The sequence below is a fragment of the Giraffa tippelskirchi genome, chromosome 6 (assembly GCF_054371585.1).
Source record: "Giraffa tippelskirchi isolate mGirTip1 chromosome 6, T2T-mGirTip1v1.2.pri, whole genome shotgun sequence".
Classification (NCBI taxonomy): Eukaryota; Metazoa; Chordata; class Mammalia; order Artiodactyla; family Giraffidae; genus Giraffa; species Giraffa tippelskirchi.
The window spans coordinates 132,062,351-132,080,206 of NC_137280.1; the positions used below are offsets into that span (position 1 = coordinate 132,062,351).

Sequence of the window (17,856 nt, forward strand, 5' to 3'; positions counted from 1 at the left end):
GGGAGTTGGTGATGGACAGAGAGGCCTGGCGTGCTGCAATTCATGGGGTCGCAAAGAGTCGGACACGAATGAGCAACTGAACTGAACTGAACTGTACTGAACCGAACCATCAAAAATGGGCTTCCCTGAACTGAACTGTACTGAACCGAACCATCAAAAATGGGCTTCCCTGGTGGCTCAGTGGTAAAGAATCTACCTGCCAGTGCAGTAGACATGCGTTCAATCCTTGGGTCAGGAAGATGCCCTGGAGAAGGAAATGGCAACCCACTCCAGTATTCTGGAAATTCCATGGGCAGAGGAGCCTGAAAGTCTACAGTGCATGGGGTTGCAAAGAGTTGGACATGACTGAGCACACACCCACGCACACACCATCAGTAAGAGTGTATGGTTAGGACACATTTCATATGTTCTACCAGAGCAAATGGAAGATTAAAAAATTAGTATTGGCATATCATTATACAGAAGAAGATTTTACAGGAATCAATGATGACCAAAATCTAGCAACAGCTTCAGCAAATTTAAATAGCTAATACTTTGATTTGTTTTAGGTATCATGGTTTAGAACACAATGATGGGATGAAAAAGAGAGCTTGTATCTTGACTTTTTGATTTTACTTCAGAATGTTTTGGGATTGTTATTTCTATGCTGAGCAAACTTAAATCTGTCATTGTGGACCACGTCTAAGAGATGTTGACTTTTCTTAGAGTCTTAGGAATTACCTAGGAAGCCATATTATTATAATGAGATGAAAATGCAAGACCAGCTATGAACTATAAAGCTTATCACATGTACTTGGAATTGTCCTGAACATTACACACACGATTTACCTCTCTTATAACAATTGTACAATATAGTTTTACTATCCCTGCTTTACATATTAGGAAACAGGCTAAAAGAAAATAAGTGAATTTGCAAAGGCAACATGGCTGGTAACTCATGATCAAGATTTGAAGCCAGGTTTACTATGAGCCAAAGCCGTGTTCATTTCCATTACACTGTATAGTTGCAGAGACAGAAACAGAAAATTTTTCTGATTCCCTGTCCCATTCTCTTTCCATTAAGCTATGACAGATGTCAATTTTCTAACCTGTAATAGTAATGCAATCTGAACTTGCTTTCTGTGGTCACTAATTTTACTAAACTGTTGGAAAGAACTACAGAAATACAGCACAGGCTTTGAGACCAATGATTATATTTTATAGGAAAGAAATTATTTCATGAAAGAAAGAAAAGGAAATAGTCTGGCTTTGATGGTATATTCAGAATATTGACACGGCCTCAGCATTGGCTAGCCTAAGAACAGTTTTCTGGAACAATCTTTAAAAGGGCTTTGATCCCACTGAATCCAAAATTTCCTTTCTATAGATTTGGAAATGTATGGAATACCAAAATCCAACCGTCTGGCTTTGATTTCAGTCACCTTTGCATAGTTCTCCACGTGCTTTATTGAATGGAGTAAAATAAACCAGTAGACAAAAGGCATTACTTGTAGAATGGAAGAAGGAACTAAGAAGAAGATACTTTCTCTGGAAAAGTTATCTATACTTTTAAATATTTTGTTTCTTCTTTACTTCTTGGGAAACTAAATAATATATGAGGTATTACAGAAGTAAACTTAATCTAAGACTGATTTAAGTGAAAATTTCCAAACAGTAATTTGCAAAGTGATGGACTGTGGAAAGTTAAACCTGGCATCTCTAATGTTTATGATTATGATGTTTGGCTAGATGATAGATAAGGCTTGTGAATTTAAAATGTTTCAGATTGAAAAACTTTAAAAGTAGCCATGTGCAAGCTTTTTGTTGTTGTTGTTGGAGAATGTGAGTAGCTATGCACAAGTTTCGACTTCACATTTTTCTCCCCTTACTAATGTAAAGTGGTGAAGCAGCGTATGGAGTTGAAAAAATGTTGAAATTGTGGTCTTCTCTTCCATCTCAATGGTGTGCTTTTGGGAAACTCATAGCTTCTTCTGTTAGTTGCTGTTTCCCCATGTCTTCAGTGTTTGAGTTTTGATAGTTATCCCTTGGGTTCATTTTATAACTTATATATGAGTCTGTGACACTGAATTGAGACACTCCAGGACAGATGTAGATGGAAGCAAAAGGAACCTTAGGTGCTCTTGCTATGTGCAGCTTTCTCCAGATGTCTTTAAATCTTTACCTGACTTGTAGGACAACCCATCTGCCTTGTTTTCCCCTCCCTTCTCACTTATCAAGGGAGCTGAGTTAGAAACACATTTGTGTATGAGGAAATGTGTCTAGTGTTGGTGAGAAATTCAGTTCTCATATTGCACTCTGGAGTGTTAAACTTTGAGTTTTGAACATAATCTCTTGCCTTCTAGGGCAGGTATCTTGAAAACACATTAGACCTACTTTGGAAATAGCTTCTGTGCAAATCTGCCACCTTGACAGGATCCTAAAAGATGGAAACTAAATTGATGTGGTATATTAAGTTTAGCATGACCTTGAACAACTGGTTTTGCAGTGTTGGCTGTTGTGGGTGTCACCCACAGTTATATTATAAAAGTGAGCTGCATCTTTACGGCTTCAGTCTTAGAGCACCAGCTGGTGAGCAATGCAAGGGGCAGACTGGTAACCAACTTACATGATCATCAACATGAAGATAACCACAGTGCCAGTGCTTCTGACCCTGGCTCTTTGTCTCATACAAGGTGAGCAATTTGCCTGTAATCTAAGCCTCTTGCCACACATTCCAAAGCTCTAGGCAGGGACTTCTCTCCCTCCCTCCCTCGTCAGTGTGTGTGTGTGTGTGTGTGCGTGTGTGTGTATGTGTGTGTGTGTGTGCATGCATGTGTATACAAAACCCTGAACTATCTTGCCAGACATAGAGTTTTGAAGAACTACATATGAAAATTTATAACTAGGGTATCTTTAAAAAGGACATGTAGTTTGAGATAATCTGAATTTTTATCCATCAGAAATTCTTCCATTAATTCAACATTAATTCTGAAAAGCTAATAGTCTTCTCCATATTCCCCTCACCAAACATATAAGTTCATAGTGATATGAACTATATATATAATACATATTTAGAATATTAAATGTATGAAACATAATTATATGAATTATGTATACAATATATATGTAAAACTTAGATGTATGTAATATGTATACTTTAATACTCTACTTATAAATAAAACATTAAAAAATCAAATTCAATCATCTGGTTTTAAACCAGTATGCTTTCTAGCAAATTTTATTTTTGTGTTTTCAAATCCTAAATGAATTAAAAATATTTTTTCTACATGGTAAGGGACTTCTATGGGTGCCAGGAGATAGGTTTTTGCTTTTGCTATCTGATGAAGGGAACACAGATTACCTAGACTTCACTTGTTATGAAGTGTCTACATATTTTAAAAGGAAACTTCAGAGATGGAGAGTGAGGAGACTATTATACACAAATGATACCTACTTTCCTAAAATGAGTGTCTTGGTACCAAAAAAAATTCTCTTAATGAGAGAGTGTATTAGTCTGTGATTTTAATTAATCATAATATTTACCAGATCTCTAAATTTTGTGGCTGTGATAAGGAGACAGTATTACCAGAATCCAGAAAATTTAATTTTATGTATATAGGATATAAACTTTATGCTAAATTATTCCTTAAAACTGTGATTGATATATTCGATATGTGTGTTATAATTTTAAAAGAAGCCTACAATACTTTGTTCTGAAAGGGTTTTTTAAGAAGTTAGATATTTTGAGGGAGTCAGAAAGTATATGAGTATTATTTTTCAAAGAAATTGGCACTATATGAGTGAGAGATCTTTGTTATTGTATACACTGCTGGTGCAATGCCCTCACTTTATTTGCCATGGTGCATTTTAAAGTGTTCAAATCAATTTGTGGTTTTAAAATATATTGTTGTTAAAATAAGCAAGATACTACACTCAGTGGATTGTTCATTTTACTTATTAAATGTTGTACATTCCCTTAACTTTGGTTTCTGTATTTTTGTCCCAGATGCTGCCAGTGAAGATGTAAATCAGGTTAGTCCTGCTTTTTCTGTTCATTGAATTCATTCCAAGATCCCTGAAGAAAAATGTTCTGTGACCAACACCTTCATATTAATAACACAGACATATTATACTGATGGGCACTAATAGCTTTGTTAAAAACACAGAAACAGGTCTTTATGAATCAAGGCATAAATCACACACACACACACACACACACACACATTAATGCATTAACGATAACAGAGGTTGGCAAGAGGTTGTCTATCATACTAAAGGAATGCTTTACAATTCCACAAACAAACACATTAGTGAATTACTCTTGTTCGCCTTAACAGCTGAAAAAGTCATGGCACACACAGGAAGCTGAAATACTATATCTTGTATATATTCAGTGTATATAGTTCATTCAGTACATATTTACTGAGCATCTTTTGTATGTCAGATCCTGTTTGAGGTGCCAGGAATATAAAAACAAAAAAGAATCCTGCCTTCATGGAGCTTACATTGTAAGGGAAGAAAACAGACAAGTTAATAAGTAACTTAGTAAATTATACAGTACATTAAATAATGATTAGTGCTAGAAGGATAGAAGATAGAAATTTCTGTGGATGGAAATGGTATCGATTCTTCTCAATAGAGATAGTCAGGTAAGTTTCCTCTCAGAAGATAGGCTTAGAACAAGGATAAAATAAGATGCAGAGGGAGCGAATCATGAAGATACTTGCAACTCACAGCAGACTGAGCAGAAGCACCTGTGTTTAATTTCTATAGAAATTAAATATTTTTTAATATATTTGAAAGCCACATTGACAGAGCCAATTATAAACACACATACACACATGCACATGGACATGCACAACTGTGCCATTATTTCAGATTTAAAATATTTCTGGTTATGTAGCAGATACTTACTATGTCTCTCAAAGATCATGAACATTAAAAGAATAAAATAGTACAAAGATTGTTTTCTACACCAAAACTCATAAACATGATTAAAATACTCTTGCTGTATTTTATTGTTAACTTTTTTTTTTAAAAGAAACTTCTTACAGGAATATTCTAGAGAATTCCATTATAGTCTCTATTATTTCATTGAAGTTTGCTGATTAAAAGAGATTCAGAAACTTCCATTGCATAAGTAGAGTGGGATGATAGGGTAAGAAAAAAGATTGGATTTTTGAGAATCAAAGAGCTTGCTTGTTTGGATATTTTATATTAAAAAAAAGAAGGGTATTGTGTAAATCTCACTGCACATGAAGAAATACGTTTCCCTTTTCAGAGTCTATGATAATGGGTGGTAGTTTTCAGTGCATATTTCAAATTTTGCACTGATATTTCTCATTCTATTAAACTTATTTCACTGAAAAACATTTTAAAAAGAAATTTAGCCACCTCTTATGTTGGCAAAAGCAAAAAGAATATGAAAAGTGATTATTTACCTGGAAATAATTCTGATCATAGTCTGAATACTTTGTCAGAAATGAAAACTATTGAGTTGGTCTTCCTTACAATGCTGTTTTTTTTTTTTATTTTCCGAGTCGGTAGCTCAAGGTCTTTCTAGTACCATAAAAACATGTTGAATGTTGCAAACATGAGCCAGAGCAGCACAGAAAAGCACCGTAGTGATCTACAAGGGTCTTTACCAAATGCTTACATTTTTCATCCCAGAGGGGTAATTGTGAAGCCACATCAACCTTGTTGGTGCTTTAACATAGAGCAGGGGTGATGCCAGCTCCTGGGGGGTTTACTATGATGCCTGGGGAGGAACAATGGCAGACAATGAGACAGATATCACAGCCAGTGAAAGAAAACAGAAGAGCTTGGCCTTACAGGGCTCCAGTTTTTCTGAGATAAGTGGAGAAAACACAAAGAGCAACAAACAAAACAAAAATGAGCCAAAGACTGGAAATTACATCATGAGTCAACATTGCAGAGAAGTCATCTCACCACCTCAGGACTCCTTTATGGTCCAGACCTGCTCCTGTTTCAGCCCTCTCTATTATGGTCATTGGGAAGCTATTTCACTTTTCCCAGAGAAAAATGCAACTGTTTCTTTCAATTTTTATGGACTTTTCCTCTTGCCCAATAGAATACACTGGATAACCTCATAACTCAGAAAAATAGCACTGAGTTCCATCTTTACTGATTACAAACTGTGAACAAATTTCTAAACCTATTCTCTGAGACTCTGTTGTCCATTTATATATAGAAAAAAAAAGAAACTGGGTCTTTCTTAGATTTGGAATTTATCTAATTGTGACATTGGAGAAATCCAATTCAGGAATTATTTTGGATGATAATGTTCTTTTTCAATTGACCAATAAAAACTATGTAAAGCTTCATTCTAGTGTTATCATGAATTTTTGTTTTTAGTACATTCTTTAAGACCTGCCTCACAAGGAATATATTTATATTACAAAAACACCAGGCTCTTCTCATTCCATGATAGGATTTTTATCTGGACTTTATAGGTTCAGTTATATCTGGCCAGTTAAGCAGTAACTTGCAATATTGGCATAAAATACTACAGAATCAGAGACCAGACATGGATCTCAAGAGACCCAGTTGTCAGTCTGCTGCCATAAATTGTTGTTGTGCTACTCAGATAAAATCACTGGTTGGTGATGATAATCTTAGAGATTCTTAGTAGGTTACCCTTAGAAAAATTTCCCAGGGTTGGTCTCTGAAATTATGTATTCTTCTTCACCATTAATCTTTCTTCATTCTGCAAGTGCTATCACCTGCCTCCCAAGCGTTGGACGCTGGGTTAGATATATCATTATCCATTAGATGGTAAACACCATTTAGGCCAAGGATCCTTCTGCCTCATTTACTGCTATATCCATGACACCTAGAAGAGTATAGTATCCTCATAGTGAGCGTTTGTTGACTGACTGAATTATTACTATAAAGATACAGGAGGCTGAATAGAATTCTATAATCAGTCCTTTGGAAGAGGTGCATTTGTCAGTACTGGATCAAAGGCTTGATTTATTTACTTATTTTTTCTGTTACAAGGATATTGAAACCTTTTATCAAAGTCAAAACAAAACAAAATTTAGACCAGTGAATTTCCTAAAGTAATAGGTAGTGTAATATTTTAAACCAGTGCTTTACTAGGTAGTGCAAATGCACCATTAATACTAAACCCCTAGAAAAAAAGTGAGTGTGCTTTAGCAGGCCTTCATTAAATATATTGAATTAACTTTCTCAGCAACCTTTTCATATACCTTTCAATGGCAATTATTATTGAACTATGATACTAGACATTTTTATATGTATGAGCTTAGCATATTCCAATAATAATCATGGCAACAACAACTATACTAAGCTATACTAAGGAAGAAGAGGTGAGGTAGAGAACCTAATTATTGAATATCTTCTACAAAGTATCAGGGCCTCTTTGAGGGATTTACATGCTTATGCTATTTAATCCACACAAAACTTATGAAGCATGTATACTTATATCCTCTGTTTTTACAGACAGGATAAGTGAGCCTTTGAGAATTTCACTTGCTATGACTATTGGACTTATGAGAACCCTGTCATATAGGCTCAGATTTTTTGACTCCAAGTCCCTTGTTCTTTCCATTTTGCTAATGGTTTTAGATGAATGCTTTTAGGTGAATTTTCAATCTCCAACAGACAATCCAGATTCATTATTTTTATTTGTATTATCTGTATCAAGTTGAGTGAATGTCTTCCATACAAAGAGGGTAGTGGTTATGAAATAACACTGTTCTTAGAAGGTAAAACTTGCTGTGATGAGGTTTCTGTAAACACTTTTTTCATATTTTCCTAAGGAAACATGCAGTGAATATCGAGCATTGATGAAAAATGGAAAACTGTTCTGTTCCCAAGATAAAAACCCTTTTCAAAGCCCGGATGGAATAATTGTTGTCAACAAATGTGCTACGTGCAAAATGATATTGTGAGTAAAGTTTATCTTTCTTTCAAGTGTTTTGAATTACCACTCTTCTGTGAATAGTTAAAAGCTATTAACTTTTTAGTTAAATAGCTAAAAATAGTTAACTCAATATATTATCTTTATTTTCTGTCACATATATTTTTCTGAATCTAAGTGGGTAGATAATAATGCTTAGCAGATGATACTTTTTGTCAAGTAAAGTTGGATAAATGCCACCCACCTGGAAACATTTTAATAATCACTCATGGTGTTCCAAAATATCCCAGAGGGCCCAGTATCAATCAATACCTTATGTAGTACTGAATAGTCTTTTGAGGATGTAGTTCCAAGCTGAGTTTTCTAACCCTGGGAGAAAAGGATTCTTGGGCCTGTGAAGACCTGACACTGTTGTACCCCTGAGAATGATGTGAGAGCCAACCAGGAGAAGCAGGATATACCCTGACTCTGGGAGCTGCCAGTAGGGCTTCAGATATCTAGGATTATGCTAGCATGAAAGGACTGTAGAATCGATTCTGGCTTCCAACTGCCTGTAACTCAGAATTAATATCCTGGAAGTTTACTGACGTCTTTGCAATGCTTCCTAACTTGATTTCCTTCTCTCCAGTGACACCCCAAAAAGTTTGGGTTGGAAAAGGAAAATCCGCAAATCAAAGAAACTTAATTTACTTTTGAACAGGGAATTCATTCTCGGTTTCTGACCGTTGAAAACTTCAACTCTGGTACCAAGCCAACACTAAGCTAACCCACTGAAGATAATTATGTTTTAACTGGTAATGTGTCAAGGGATTTTATCTGACATAGTTATTAATATTGGGATAACAAAGCTCCGATCACATGTGCTTCTAATGAAGACATTTTGGAAGATGAAGGAAGTCAGGACAAAATTTAGGGAGGGGAGACTCCCAGGGCAAGCTGAAGAATCCTTAGTCTTTTGAAAGCTGAATGTAAACCAGTAGATGTATTACTTACTAAAGAGTTTTCTACTTCTTAACATAGGATGTTTTGATAGGAGACTGAAACTATAAATAGAATAAATTTATTGAAAAATAAAACAAAAATACAATGCCTTTAAATATACAGGGCAGGTTATTTATCATTTTGAAGTCACTCAGTCAATTATTATATTACTCATGTAAATTATATTAAGATAAACTTGGTTTCTTAACCTGGAAAGGAGGAGACTGTATGAGGCATTAAGGTTTTCTTTTTTTTGTTGTTGTTCTTAATCTTATTTTATTTTATTTATTTACTTTTTTAAAATAAATTTATTTATTTTTTTAAAATAAGTTTATTTATTTTAGTTGGGGCCTTCTTTAAATTGCTCAGTTTGTTCTGTGGGTCCTTAAGAGGCTGGAACCTAAGACCAAGACAGGTGTGTAGATTTTGGGTTGATGTGAATATAGTCTTTCAAAGAGAGCATTCTAAAAATAGTACAAACAGCTTTTAGAGCTGGTGACCACCTGGATGTTGGCAGTATTTAAGGTGGGAGTGTGTTGTGCACTTAACAATCGAGATTGTTGCCTTCAATAGCAATACATTTAAGATGGATGTATTTCAGTGCTGAGGAGAGGTTTGTGGTACGTGTGGTCATTTCTGGACATACTTCCATTTCTGACAAGCTAGACTGGGCTGAAAACAGCCAAAATTCAGTTTACCATGTATGATGTTAGTCCTAAAAATTGGGCAAGCATGTCTGAGCTATTCTATTCTTTGCTATCTTCCAGGGAAAAAGAAGCAAAATCCCAGAAAAGGTCCAGGCTTTTAACTAGAGTCTCCAGGGCTTCTGCCCCAGGAAAGGTGAGACTATTTTGAGTCAACTTGTCATATTTGCTTTGGAAATCACATGCAACTCTATTCAGATCTGTTTATTTCCTAATTACTAGGTCATCACCTGTTGTGAAGCCAGCTACTTAGAAGGGAGGGAACAGGGCTTAGTCCAGGGGTGGGCTAAGTATCTCGTACAGCTTGTCCATAGGCCCAACCCATGACCCAACTCTCTGAAAACATTGTGGGCACTAACAGATGCTAAGAGGTGGAGTAAACCAGTGTGATGACTGCCTTTCATGGTCATTTCTTATTCCTACTATCCTGTCTTGGTTCCAACAAGGCCTTCATGGGACTGTAGAACTAAGTTCAAGTCTCAGAATTTGGACAATTTATGTATCTCTGGGTCTCAGTTTATTCACTTTTGATATGGAACATGGATCAAATGAGGATCTAAATTTGAAAGGTCAGCTACAGTGTTTAACATGTGTTAGCAGGCATGTGAGTCATTTCCTTTCTCTTTTCCTCTGAACATATTTTCTAATACTTGGAGATTTCCTCTAATTCAAGTAGACTGGCTTGTTTATATCTATTTTTCAAATTGGGATTCAGGCTAATATTTGTTGGAGAAAACTGTTCTGTGGAAAAATTTTAAAAATTAAATAAAATGAAAGAAACTATACAGATGCAACCCAACACACAACCACTTCCCTTTATACATAGTTTTTTCATTATACAAAAATTTTTATTTGTATAAAAAAAATAAAAATTCAAAAAAATAAAAAAATAAAAAAAATAAAAATTCTAAGCCCTGATTGGGCTAAGTCTGGCTGGCCTACAATATCTCACAATAAGGTACTGACGAAGCTGGGTGTCACAAGGTGTTCTGACAACTAGTCATATTATTCCAGGTCTCCTATGTAGCTTCTTCTCCAATAGCTTCTTTCTCTTCCTCTTCTTGTGCCTCTGACACATAACTAAAATGATCAGCCAAGGAAGGCACACCCAAATTACCTTAATATCCCTGGTCTAACTAACCAAGCTAACATCTTCCTTGTCAGTGTTACCCAGGACCGTCTGAGCACCTCAGCTTCCACAGTAGACCTAGTCAACCAAAGTCTTTGCCTGGGCTCAAACGGTCTCACTTTTAAAACAATAACACAGTCACCATGCAATTGCTCAATAACTACAAACTCTGAGGAAAAGGGGGCTGCTTTTGTGCTCCCCAAATCTGTGAGGGTCAGAAAAGTTTACTTGTATTTTTCAAATCTGCCTTTCTTTGTCACATTTAGAGAGAGGCTTATAATATAAAATCCATTCTCCTCTTCCTTCTCCTCCTCTTTTTTCTTCATGAAAAGCCTATATATCAATGGTGTTTTAAAAAATACAAAATACAAGCAAGTGACAAAAATCCCACAAACACACCACACACACGCACATATCATTTTTAATCCTACTGTTTAAAAACATTATTAGTGATACGTTTTCATATATAGATATATATTTGCTGAATTTTAAAATAAGATTTTAAAGAAAATTATAGAATGTCGAGACATTATACTTCCTGTTATCATTTTATGCCTGAATTATAATTTTGACCTCTCAATAAAGTTCTTATGGTTACATATTTTGCTACCTAGGAAGTGATTTACTTATAAATTAAGGCAGTTAATATTTGGCTGTGTGCCTTAAAGTAATTTCTGTCTAGATTTTTACATGTCTGTGAATAGATTAATGCAACTATACAGTTTTATTGTTGTTTTTTTCTCCTTACTATAAAAGAAAACAATCTACTCTCTCTGCTTAGATTTTTCCCATCAAAAATTAACCCTGCCTCTTACTCTCAGAATAAGATGTTCTACCTGCTCAACAAATTTTCTCCTACAGACATCCTCTCTCTTGCATCATCAATCTATTCTTCATTAGTGTATCTGTCATTCTTTAACCTTATAATTCTGATATCCATTCCATCAACAAAACTTGTTGGTTTTGCCTCCAACCAATATTCCAATTTGACTCCTTTTCATAATTTCCATTGCTACCACTCAAGTTTTCTGAACTTTCATAATTTCTAATCACTAACATCTTTGGTCTATGTAGAAACTTTTGTTTTTTAATTGATCAGCTCATTCATGCAGTATTTCTCATTGATTTAGGTTGCCAGCTTTCTAGTATATTAAGTAGGGTTACATGTATGTGTTTCTAAGTTCCTTTTTTGTTCATATTAGTTCATTTCTTTAATAACTAATAAGGCAATTCCCCTTTCTCACTTTTTCAAAGTTGACTTACCTATGCACAAGTAATATATTTTTCACATAAATATTTGAAATAAAAAATTTACTAAGTTTATAAAAAAATCAAACCTGAGTTTGGGAACTCAATATGGTTCAGGCTACAGAGAGTTTATAAATTAATTTGCATAAAATTGACTTTTTACAATAGTAACTTGCCCATGCCAAAGGCATAGAATATCTTATCATTAATTCATGTAATTTTTGTATATCTTATGAAATCTATAAAATACTCTCCACAGGTATTTTTATGTTTTTGCTAAGACCTAGAAAATTGGCAATTTTACTTCTGTTTTGAGTGGTATTTTTGTTGTTTATGGGATTTATACCTGATTATTGTTGGCATAAACAAATTCTATTGATTTCTATAAGTTGATCTTATATTAAAAACCTTTATGAGGCCTTGTTAATTATTATTTTTTACATGTTAATTCTCTTGTCTTTTTCTTGGAAGTTGATCATATCATCTGCAAATAATAGAAGTTCTATAACTTCCTCTTCAATTTTATCACTTCTTTATTTCTTTTTCTTTCCTTATATCATTGGCAACAATCTAGAGTTCATACAGTAGTTCAACAGTAGCAATGATAATGAATTTTAAACTGCCCTTTCTTGGCCTATCTTAAATGCCATATATCTATAATGTTTCTCCATTATATATAATGTTTACTATAGGTATCTTTTTTCTGTAAACTTTGGTAAGCTTAGAAGTTCCTTTCTGTTTTTATTCTTCTGAATATGTTTTAATCATTATCACATGCCTTCTTGGAAACTATTGAAATAATTTTATAATTTTTCTCTTTCAATCAATTAATATAATACATTTCTGGATAACCACACTAATGTTAAATCATTATTTTCTCAGAGTAAATCATACTAATCACATTGCATTTTTAGTACACTGTTGAATTTGCATTGTTAATATTTAGAAAATTTGAAGCTCTTTTTATAAATGAAATGAGTCTCTACTTTTCCCTTTTAATTATTCTCATGTGGTTGGGAATCAATGTAAAATTACCTTGTGGGATGGCACTTCAAACTATTGCTGAATCAGGAGTTCAGCAAATTCCTTCCCCAAGGAGCAATAATGCTACACAAAATTGAGTAAAATAACCACTTTAGCACTCTAGAAATTGACCAGCAGCCTATGTTAATCTGATAATCAGTTATGCTTGAAAAACTGTTGAACTTTGGGTAAGAATGATGGGAGTGTATGGTCCTCTTGTTTGATGATAATCCCATCTCACCCCCATGGTCCGGTTGATATGAAGGGTCTACCAAAGAAGACAAGACTATGTGGATCAGTAACTGGATCACCAATGTTGAAAGGGATTTATTTAATTTGGAATTGTGGGCAACTGTCATATCCAAAGATATTTTTGGTTACTGCAGTAAGGAAAGTGATCTTAGGGTTGCAGCAGTAAGCATATTTCTGGCTAAGTCTTCATAAAAGGGCAGCAGAGGCAAAAAGGGACTAAGCAATTCACAAGTCCTGGCCAATCATGAAACTATGTGCAAGCACTTAAAAGACACAAGAATATCCCCAAGAAAAGCAAATGCTGAGGCAGATACAAAAATAGCCTGAGTTTTTAATATTCTCCCATATACACATAGGTCATTCTGTGGAGGATGAAAACTTTACTGTCCTTGAGAAGTTTGTGCATAAACTGTGTCCAATCACTGGCCTGCTGCTAAGTTACACAGATTTAGGGAGAAACAGCTCTGAGACTGCATTAAAAAAGAATTAGTAGGAGACTTCTCTGGTGGTCCAGTGGCTGGGAATCTGCGCTCCCAGTGCTGGGGGCCCTGGTTCAATCCCTGGTCTGGGAGCTACATCCCACCTGCCATGGCTGGAGTCTGTATGCTGCGATCAAGAATCATGCTGAAAGTAGGAGTCCGCGTGCCACAACTAAAGATCCCTCACACTGCAATGAAGGTTGAAGATCCTGTGTGCTCCAGCTGGGACTGGGCACAGCCAAAAAAAATAAATAAAAGCAAATGTTAAAAAATTAGGAAACTTGAAGATAGATTAATAAAGTTTAACAGAAGTAGTACAGTAGGAAAAAAATATTGACCAAAAATGTACAGAGTCGCAGAGTCCTTGAGACAAGTATACCAATACATGTGAAACAGGGATATCAGAAATAGAAGAGGGAGACTGGATAGAAAAGTTATTTGAAGAAAAAATGGCTTAAAATGTATCAAATTACTGGCCTTCCCTGAGAGCTCAGTTGGTAAAGAATCTGCCTGCAATGCAGGAGACCTGGGTTGGATCCCTGGGTTGGGAAGATCCCCTGGAGAAGGGAAAGGCTACCCACTCCAGTATTCTGGCCTGGAGAAGTCCATGGACTGTGTAGTCCATGGGGTTGCAAAGAGTTGGACACGACTGAGTGACTTTCACTTTCATGTATCAAACTGGATGAAAAAATCAATCTTTATAGTCAAGGACTTAAACAAATTCTAAATAGGATAAAAGAGATTTACAGCTAGGCTCAGGCTTCCCCGGTGGCTCAGTGGTAAATAATCTGCCTGCCTATACAGGAGATTTGAGTTCCATCCCCAGGTTGGGAAGATCCCCTGGAGAAGGAAATGCAACTCAATTCAGTATTATTGGCTGGAAAATTCCATGGACAGAGGAGCCTGGCAGGCTACAGTCCATGGGTTCACAAAAGACTCAGACATGACTTATGACTAAACAATACCACCACCACCACCTAGGCTCCTCATGATGAAAATGCTGAGATCAAGAGAGAATTTTAAAAGCAGCAAAAGAAAAAATGACACATTATATATACAGGTTATAATTGATGACTGGCTTGTCAGTTAAAAGAATGAGGTTCAGAAGGCAATGGAATGAGATGCTCAAAGTGCTGAAAGAAAAAAAAAATGTTAACCAATATTCTATATCCACAAAAATTATCCTGTAAAATTAAGGCAAAATAAAGATATTCCCATATCAATGAAATCTGAGAGAATTTGTTGCCTACAGATCTTACAAGTAATAATATAGTTCTTTAGTTTAAAGGAATGACCACCAGATGATAACCTGGAATTATACAAAGAAATAAAAAGCACTAGAAATGGTAAATATGGTATACTCTATAAATATATGTTGCTTATTTTCACCTAGCTTCTTTTGAAGATATTATATACAGCAATGATTATAATGCTGTTTTATTGGGTGTACAAATATTATATAACATATATGATAGTTATAGTACAAAAAGGGATAGAGAAAATAGAGCTACAATTAGGGCAAAGTTTCTATATTTTACTAAAATCAAGTATTAATTGGTAGTAAATTGTGATCAATTAGGATGCTTATTATAATCACCAGAGTAACCAATCAGAAGTGACATGTATACCTCCAATTAAAAATAAATTAAAAAAAAAGAAATGACATGTATAATAAATACATAAAATCAACATGAGAATAAAAGAGACACACTAGTAATATTTAACTCAAAATAAGGCAGTAGTAGAAGAATAAAGAAGTAAAAAGAACAAGAGTGTACTGAAAACAATGCATAGCATATATAGCATAGCATATATAGCAACACAGCATATATAGATACTATCCTGTGAATAATTATATTAAGTGAAATGGTTTTGACATCCCAATCAAAAGGCTGAGATTGTTATATGCTAAGAAAAAAAGCAATTGTGCCTCTAGTACATACTCCTTGAATTCAAAGTTTTAGAAAAATGGATTTTAAAGCTATTTGAACTGGAGCCTTTTGGGGAGAGAATATCTCCGATTAATATATCAGTTAATATTTATTCATCTGTTCAACTTTCCTCCTGCTTATTCCCCTAGTGCAGATATTTTATATGATTTTTGTAGCCATGTCTCCATTTGATATCCATACAGATACTCACAGTATGCTTTAACTGTATTTCTCAATATTGATACAATTATTTCTAATATCATTGTGCATGCGTGCTAAGTCGCTATCCTTAAACTGTTATCTTCTCTTTCATCAGTTGTACTAGAAACTATAACCTTAGATTTTTTAAAAAGTATTTATTCACTTTTGGCTACGCTGGGTTTTCATTGCTGCGTGGACTTTTCTCTAGTTACGGTGGGCAGGGGCTTACCCTTTAGTTGCAGCGTGTGGCTTCTCTTGTTGTGGAACACAGGCCCTAGGCTACATGTGCTTTAGTGGTTTACTACTGAGCCACCAGAGAAGCCCAACATTAGTTTTTATATTAATTTTCTCTATAGTTTCTGTTCTTTATGTCATTTATTCCTATTTATGTCTGCTCTGCTGCTCATTTTACAATGAATTGAGCAATACTTTGGTGTTTAAATTTTCATTTTTTAAGTTTCATGACAAGGGTATTTGAAGGTATCAGTGATCATCTACCTCAGATTTGCACCTGAAGTGTTTTCATGTGTCATTCTTTGCCAATCATTTCTTAATTTTCCTCCCTCCCAAAGTTATTTAGTAATACATTATTTGATTTTCAAATATGTGATAATATTTCCACTTAAAATTAACCTTTAATGTTATTGAATTATGTTCAAAGCACATAGGCCATTTGACATTGATCCTCTGGAATTTCATAAAACTTTGTGGCCTGATAAATATTCTGCTTTTATAAATGTTTTATATATTCTGAAAAAATTGTTTATTTTCTGTTTCTTGGATGTAGTTTTCTATTAAAATCTAATAACTTAAGCATCCTAATTTTTTCCTTTGATATGTCAGTTTCTGAGAAGTATGTGTTAAAACCTCTAATATCAGTTATTGATTTATGTAATTATTACATTCTATTGCTTATTGTTTGACATATTTAGAGCCTATATTATTGAATATATGCTCATGATTATTATGCTTTCTTGTTATTTTCTTCCCTTATGTAATGTCCTTCTTTGCTACCTATGATGCATTTTGGACTGAATTCTATATAGGTGTTATTATTGTTGCTTATGCTCTCAGTTACTTTTCTTATCCCATTATATTTGTGTATTTTTCAACTTTAATTTTTTTTAGTAATTTTTTTTCTGCTAAAGTGAGCTAGAAAATATTCAAGGCCAAGCTTCAGCCCCTGCCTCTCCTCGTAAGTGTCAGGAGAGGACAAGGGATAAGTGCCAGAGCTGCAGATTCTAGAACCAGTGTTGCTAACTCCAGTTTGCTGCCTCTTGACCAGGTCAGGAATCCATCTGTAAGCTCTCAGAAACTGTCAGCATCAGGAAGAGGTGTTCTCTGTCGGCTGTGATCCACCAGCCTTTGGGCTTTGAGGAGGTGGTGGAGGTGGAGTAGTAAATGCTTGCACCTGTTCTCACCACCTCCCAGCTGGGCTTTTCATCTGCCCATCACCCTGCCAACACCTGTGACTTAGCAGCCACTGCTGAGTTCACTGGTGAAGGGGCAGAGGAGGGACAGCCCCAAGTTAATTGCTTGGATCCTTATCCCCTTGCTTCTGCAGTTTCTCCAGAAATAACTTGTGAGAGAAAATCAACAGCTTTTCTTCATGCTCCTGTTTTTCCCTTATGCTCCGGCAACACTTCTCTTCTCTCTGCTCCTTAAGCAGAAGAATCTAGTTCCTTTCCTCAGTCCTTTGCAATTCTCCATGCCTGGAACGTTCTTCCCACGGATCTTTAATGCCTGGCTCCTCCTCATTAATCTCATCTCACAGTAACTGTTACCTTTGCAGAAAGATCTGTCTGGACACTATATTTAAAATAGCCACCATCTGGATGCTCTATTTCATAGCACTTATTATAATTTAAAGTTGTTGTGTTTACTGTCTGTCTTGTCCCATTAGAATGTAAATCCCTTGGAGTATGTATTCCACTTCTCCTTTTTGCTATGCTAGGGTCATAGTCTAGTGGAATACCTAGAGCCTAGTAAATACATAATGGGTTTTGAGGAATAAATGAACAAC

At 35.1% G+C, this 17,856-nt stretch overlaps 2 protein-coding genes across 3 annotated transcripts in view; one reads left to right on the forward strand and one right to left on the reverse strand.

Moving 5' to 3' along the window:
- SPINK5 (serine peptidase inhibitor Kazal type 5) overlaps positions 1-17,856 on the forward strand; it is a 345,077-nt gene that overhangs the window by 258,640 nt on the left and 68,581 nt on the right. The window contains exons 6-9 of one of the 2 annotated variants that reach the window (XM_081495652.1): positions 2,552-2,672; positions 3,986-4,011; positions 7,785-7,912; positions 9,634-9,706. In XM_081495652.1, coding sequence (XP_081351778.1) covers positions 2,606-2,672; positions 3,986-4,011; positions 7,785-7,912; positions 9,634-9,706 — 294 coding nt within the window. In that variant the 5' untranslated portion in view covers positions 2,552-2,605. The remainder of the gene's footprint in view (positions 1-2,551; positions 2,673-3,985; positions 4,012-7,784; positions 7,913-9,633; positions 9,707-17,856) is intronic. The other variant, XR_014055486.1, reaches the window with a different exon arrangement.
- The window catches only part of LOC145508636 (uncharacterized), a 331,084-nt gene that overhangs the window by 41,294 nt on the left and 271,934 nt on the right, over positions 1-17,856 (reverse strand). The window lies entirely within an intron of this gene.